Raw genomic sequence first — 7,119 nt, 5'->3', positions numbered from 1 at the left:
GAAAGAAAGAAAGAAAGAAAGAAAGAAAGAAAGAAAGAAAGAAAGAAAAGCATACAGTGGCTAGTTAGGGAGAAATATAGGGCTGTGTTGGAAACTCTGTCCCCGGGATAGCTGCTCTAATGACTGGGGCAGCGGCGGTCATTTAAGGTGGACCATAAGACCCTGGAGCAAACGAGAGGAAGATTTTAAATCAGTGTGTTTGTATTTTTTCTTTGCCAGGAGCATTACTGTATTCATATCATTTTTTTCTTTTCTTTTTTTTGTACAAGCAGTATAGTATGCCACTGCAGAGCTACTTCTTATAGCAAAACTGTTCAACATTTTCTCGCTGTATAATGTTACATCATGTGAAAATGTTAAGATTATTGTAGGTGGGATTGTTAGGAGAACAAATATACAACAAACAAAAACAGAACAAAAAAACCACAGCCATTATTCCATCATGAAATTTAAATGAGCTCTTGTTCTAAAGAGAAATATTGTTTTTTACTAAATTACAGAATTACTCCCGTTTCTCTCCTTATTTGGGAATATTTGCCTTTTCTTATTGGTTTATTTCTTCTGCAAAATTGAAATGCAATAACTACTGAAAACTTTATTGTCAACAATTATGGGTGTTATTTTCGCAATAAAGACCCTGCAGTGCATCAGATGACATAACTCATCTGTAATGTTATTAGTCAAGGGCGCCTCCACAAAGTTTTCAAACCGGCGTGGCCAGGTGGATGGGAAATAAATAAATAAATAAATTAATTAATTTAATAAAGTAATAAATATCAGGAACATCTTATATTCATGTTAACATTTTTATATAGCCATTTCCCATTCCGTATCTCGCCAGTGGAGCAGCCCTCTCAAGTCCGCACTTATCCCTATACATTAAGAAAGCAGCGACTAAATGCGTATTCCACCTGATTCAGGCTTTGATTTATTAAGGAATCCTTTTTTTCTTCTTTTTTTTCTCTCCCGTTTCTCTCCTGTTTGTTCGTTCTCTCTTGTATACACAAACACACGGAGTGCGACCTTAAATAAGGAGGGTTCGGTAGGTGTGTAGCAGGACCCGCTGCCTCCCCTCAGTGATGCGGTGAGTCTGCGCTCCCACATGTCCGCTATATAAAGCGCGCACAGCAGCAGCGTCGCACAGTTTTTAGTGGACAGCTCCGCGGTGCTGAAACCTCTCTATCTCCCCTCTCTCTCTCTCTCTAACACCCGAAGGCTTTCACTGAGGAGCGGCGACCATGGAGGGATTCTCGTGGAAACTTTTTCTCCTCTCCTGCCTGTTTGCTGCAGAGGGCTCCGCGCAGGACTTTGGACAGACGCAGTTTATTTGCACGTCAGTTCCCAAAGACGTGGACTTGTGCACCGCGGCGATGCAGAACAGCGGACCGGCGGAAGACCTGAAGACCACAATCATTCAGCTGCGGGAGACCGTGCTGCAGCAGAAGGAGACCATTGTGAACCAAAAGGAGACAATCAAGGAGCTAACGTCCAAGCTGAGCCGCTGCGAGAGTCAGAGCCTCCCGGCGGCGGCGGGACCCGGGGGGAGGAGACCGGGGGGCAAGAACACCATGGGGGATGTATCCCGGGGTACCGCAGACACCCTGGCGCAGCTGGGACAGACTTTACAGACGCTCAAACAGAGACTGGAGAATCTGGAGGTAGGCTGACGAGAGAAGCGCTCACGGCTCAAAAAAGTTCATTCAAACGTTCCCCTTGAGTTAAACTCCGCTGTATTTAGCCAAAGGGAAGTATCCTGAATGTTCAGGGGAGTTAGTAACACATTTTTAAAATCCCTTTATATTAATTGAAAGGAAAATTATCGCAGCAAAGAAACCAAGATGGTGTTCTCCATTTGTCTTTAACTCCATATCTGTCACCCCCCCCCTTTCTAATGCAGCAATACAGCCGAGGAAATAACAGCGCGCAGGCGAACAGCCTGAAGGATCTGCTGCAGAACAAGATAGATGACATGGAGAAGCAGGTTCTGTCCCGGGTCAACATAGAGGAAAGCAGGCCGGGACACAGGAACGAGAGCGACCAGAGGAACAGAGTGGAGACCACGCTCTCCTCTCTGCACGACCGGATCTCCGACCTGGAGAAAGGTGCGTCTGGATTTGCGTTACGCACAGGATCTCCAGCTGAACCAGCCTTCGTTTCACTTCTCCAGACCCGTTTTCTCTTTTGCTTCGCTGAGTTGATGTTTCTCATTGCCAGTGAATCACAAAACTTGCATTAGAGGTTATATATTTTGTTTTCCAAAGCGGACCTTTGCTGCGGAAGTCATAGGTAGAGAGAAAGTTTGAAGGGCGCGCCTGGCACTGGCGCATTCTGGAGCTGAGGGTCTTTTCAGTATTTCGACACGTGCAAATGCGCGTGCTCACCGTGTAAATGAGAGCCATGAAGAGAGGAGGAGACGGAAACATCCTCTGCATCAGCAAAAAAAAAAAAGTAATCTCAAAAGTAGAAAAAAATATACACACAGTGCTAATGCAAATGAACGAATTTGCAACAACGCCCTGGCTTATTTTCTTTTTCTTTTTTTTTTCTAGAAATGTGATGTAATTAGAATACCTGCACTGTATGGAGGTCTTCCATTTAAAGCCAATTCAAACTAATTACTAAAACTTATAGGGTGGCAACCAAAACTTAAAATCCAGAACAGAATTTCAGCATGTTTGTAATGCTTTTTTTTAATGTTACCTACTTAATATACACTTTAAATTAGACACATACACATTAAATTATGTATCAGTTTAACATAATTATAGCCAACATATGTCATATTTTAGCATTACTGTATATGTAAATATTTTCATTGTAAAGCAAAATAAACAGATGCCTGCTCCTTTAAGAGGTTCTGTAAGTTAACTCCACCAATGTGAATGTAGTTACATTATGCCAGGGATTACATAATCAACATATGAATTCCTTATCCCTTTCATCTGCAGGCAAAGAGACCAGGCCAGCAGACAGGTTCCAGCTCACCTTCCCTCTTAGGACCAACTACATGTACGCCAAAGCCAAGAGGACTCTCCCCGAGATGTACTCCTTTAGCGTGTGTCTGTGGATCAAGTCCAGCGCCTCACCCGGCCTGGGGACGCCCTTTTCCTACGCAGTTCCAGGCCAAGCCAACGAGCTGGTGCTGATCGAGTGGGGGAACAACCCCATGGAGTTCCTTATCAACGACAAGGTCAGTTTTGAGTCTCTAACGCCTGGATTTAGACCCTGTGGCTGATTGAGGTTATCCACAAATTAGCTTTAAGAGGTCCAAACTGTGGGAAAATGCTTCATCGCTTTTGTTTTTTTGTTTTTTTTGTTTTGTGCTTGGATGAGTCAGAAAGGCCAGACCAAAACCAGGATAATAACAGGTGATGAATTGCTCAATAGAGGCTATTTTTTTATATACACCTAAAAGGCGAGACACGTGAGAGAGGAAGTGATTCAGCAGAAGGATGAGAGGGTGTTGATCATTCATACCATTGTGTACCCTGAACAGGATATTGTTACCAACATGAAAAGACGGTGCACTCAGGAGATTATCTCCTCTCTTCAGGTTGCAAAACTGCCGTTCAGCATCAACGACGGAAAGTGGCATCACCTCTGCATCACGTGGACCATTCGCGACGGGATATGGGAGGCCTTCCAGGACGGAGTGAAGCAGGGCCACGGGGAGAACCTGGCACCGTATCACCCTATCAAAGCAGATGGAGTTCTGGTTCTGGGACAAGAGCAGGTGAATACTCCTTCTTCTTCTTTTTTTTATTTTTTTTTTATTTAAAAAACCACAACCTCTGCTCCCAAATCCCTCGCAGACGTCTTGTGGAAACAACCCTTTGACTTATTATCTGTTTAATTTCGCAAGAAAGATTAGAGGTGGAGATATTCACAAAATAAGACTGCGGGGACACTTAGAGAGGAGTCCGGTTAAGCTTCAGCTGTCTAATTACTGTGTTCATTTGAGATTTGAGGCATAATTTCATTCTGAAAATTTGGATAAAGCATGATTCATTAAAGATGTAGAGTTCAATTAGCAAACACCGAAGTAGTATTGAACTTTGGTAATAGCTAATTTCTTCTCATTTATATTGTCTCTTTCTCTTTATAGTGCAAAATAAACTTGTGTCTGAGGACAAACTGCTTGACATAATGCCGTTGTTTCATAACAATTTTTAAAGATTTTTCAACCACAAAACTATTTGTTATCATATTTTAATGTTTAAATTCAGCACTTTAAAATAAAAAAGAAGCATTCATCAACCTTCAGCTCATGATTAATGACATCCCTGCTTATGCACACATCCCGGTGCATAAGCAGTGAAATGAAAAACTGTTTACAAACAAACATTATTGATAGGTCTGGCTGTATGTTTAGGGTGAATTTCTGCCCTAGTTCAATTTTTCTGCAACTTTTTGCAGACTTTGTTCCAGGTTTACTCTGTATTTGGTTGAACCCATCTCTCCCCATCACCTTTTACCAGCTTCCTTTTCGGTGTGTGGAGAACCTACAAACAACACTTCTTATGACTTTCTTAACGTTTTCTTTACGTTTTTTTTACCCTCTCCACACTTCCGAGCCAGGTTTATCGAGTGCATGACTATTTTAGTCTGCAGCTCCTCCCTCCAGTGTTACCCCCGAGGCCTATACCTGCAAATGAGCCTTCTTCTATAGTTTTATTTCAACAGTGCCTTACTTCCCGATGCTGTTCCATCAAGTCCAGATTTGTGGAAGTGCATGACTTGTCCCACCTCCGCTGCAGATTCAGTAAAGTCACTCTAGGCGTTTTGGCTGCTTCTCTGATTAACGCTTAATGATCCAGGCAGGCTGGATGGGTTTGCTGTTTTGGTGACTTTTTGGAGAGAATCGTTTGTGCTGGGTTTTGGTTTATTTAACGACGTGATTGGCATCCTAAAAGCATAACGCAATTTTCGCATTTTAAACATTATACGTCAGCTTTCTTCCATGTCACAATTTGTGTGAAGTACTCTTATGGTTGTAATGAGACAAAATGTGAAAAGCCCTTGGAAGTTAGGTTCATACATTGACGGTGCTCTGTTGTCGATCCACAGGACTCGCTGGGTGGAGGCTTTGATGCAACACAAGCATACGTTGGCGAACTCGCACACTTAAACATCTGGAACAGGAAACTCTCAGCCACTGAAATCGCCAACTTGGCAAACTGCAACAGCAAAGCGTTTGTCGGTAACGTCTTCTCCTGGACAGAGAGCAACATTGAAATATTTGGCGGTGCCACCAAATGGACCTTCGAGCCGTGCAGCTCAATCAACTGAGTCGCAGCTTCTTGCTTCAGAAAAGAAAAGAAAAAAAAAGGCCTCCGTGTATTTCTGAGCTTTTGTCGTTCCTGTCCTCATTTGACCTTTGTTTAGAGAGTAATTGGTAAGCTTAAATCTGGGATTTATGTCATTCTTAGGTATTCCTGTGCAAAAAACAACGCCTCCAAACTTGAGAAGGGGGAGGAAAAACAAAAAAAAAAGAAAAAGAAAATCTCATTCCTCAAAATTGGTATCTGATTGTTTTTTTTTTGTAGTTTTTTGGTTTTTTTCTTGGATGTTTAGTTGAAAGCACACCTAAGCTTTTTGTTCTGGCTTATTTTCGTCTTGGACTGGCAGCTGGCAATCTGCACCTTATGTTTCGACGATTCACAATCCAAGTGAGGAATTACATAAACCGTCCCATTAGCCTCCCCCCCCCCACACCCTCCCTGTTTCCTCCGGCAGTGGGAGATTACGCTGTCCATCCAATTTTTGTCAGTGTTTGGCGCTGTGAAATGATGTCCGATGCGGTACAGCTCCTAATGACCCCCCAGCCTCCTCTTCCTCGGCCCGACGCCCAAACCCTCCCACCCTACCACCTCCCAACCCTCGCACCCTCTCCACCCTCCGGAACTTGCACTGTGACTGACTAAGAGGACACTGCAAAGGAGGAAGGACACTGCAAAAAGTCAGACTGCGGGTAAAAGTCGATTTGTAATCATTGTTCGCTTCAAGTTTTTCCCTGTAAGAATGTCGTGAACTTGCCAACATTGCTACAAAGCCTGGGTGCCTTGGGCTGGTACAAATATTCAGCACATTTGGTATGTTTTCAGTTGCAAATTCAGTGTTTACTAGTTTGTGTTTTTCCTTTCTTTTCTTTTTTTTGTTGTTTTGTTTGTTTCTTGAGCTGGATTAAGTTTCTTGTTCTCTCTCGTTGGTAAATGTGATTTACTTACAGTTTGTTATCTGACATGACGTGTTTCGGCAGGTGTTTGTACTACTCTGTATTAGGAATGTTACAGTGTCTGTATAGTAACAGCATGACTGAAAGAGTGCTGTGAAAGCATTGTTGAAATCTGCTTTACTATCCTCTCTGGGTCTGGGTTTTTTACTGTATTGTTATATGCTCCAAGCATGGCAAAACTGACAGATGAAAAATTTAATTTTTGTAATAAAATTGTGATACTAAATGTCATAAAGTATCTCTGGCTCTGTGTGCGTGAAACAGACATTGCGGTGTTCCTCTACATCAGGTTGTGAAGACGGAGAGGGAGCACCTCCAAAGGCGGAGAGGGGTTTTTACAGATGCCTGTTAGCGAAGCAGTGTCTCTTGTAAAGGTGGAAGCACAAGCTGTGTTGTTGCTGCTGCTGCTGCTGCTGCTGCTGCTGCTGCTGCTGCTGCGAGGCCCCATGCCTGCACTGGAGTCATGGGGGCAGCCAGAGGGGAGACATGCCTGGTCCTATCAGCCTTCCACCATCTGATAAAACAAAAACTACCAATTCACTTTTATGAACAAGATTTACCTCACATGACACGTTGTGTATTTAAAGCTGAGCAACATTTTTGGCACTTTCACTTTGATTAAGACTTCCATTTCATATGGTGCCTTGCAAAATGATGAATGCCCCTTTGATTTTGAAATCCAAACGTGTTTTATGTGGATTATATGTGACCAAAAAAAAAACAAAAAAAACACAACTTAGTGCAGAATTTTGAAGTGAAAGAAAATTACAAATTTTTCTGCATCGTGTTGCTTTAAAAAATCTGGACAAGTGCAACGTGTGCAGGATGTGTTCACCCCCCCCTGAGTGAAGCCGTTGCATAACCACTTTCACCGCATGAGCAAC

The 7,119-nt window shown here is 42.8% G+C and overlaps 1 protein-coding gene across 1 annotated transcript; it reads left to right on the top strand.

Annotated features, from left to right (window-relative positions):
• The first annotated feature begins 1,132 nt into the window (after positions 1–1,132).
• On the top strand, positions 1,133–6,466 carry LOC103133214 (neuronal pentraxin-1-like). The gene is made up of 5 exons (XM_007544989.2): positions 1,133–1,658; positions 1,898–2,102; positions 2,949–3,190; positions 3,554–3,733; positions 5,068–6,466. The coding sequence occupies exons 1-5, from the start codon at positions 1,239–1,241 to the stop codon at positions 5,287–5,289; spliced, it is 1,269 nt and encodes a 422-aa protein (XP_007545051.1). The 5' UTR covers positions 1,133–1,238; the 3' UTR covers positions 5,290–6,466.
• Positions 6,467–7,119: the final 653 nt, after the last annotated feature.

This window comes from Poecilia formosa, unplaced genomic scaffold, assembly GCF_000485575.1.
Source record: "Poecilia formosa unplaced genomic scaffold, Poecilia_formosa-5.1.2 Scaffold11, whole genome shotgun sequence".
Classification (NCBI taxonomy): Eukaryota; Metazoa; Chordata; class Actinopteri; order Cyprinodontiformes; family Poeciliidae; genus Poecilia; species Poecilia formosa.
This window is presented reverse-complemented; position numbering and strand designations above follow the sequence as displayed.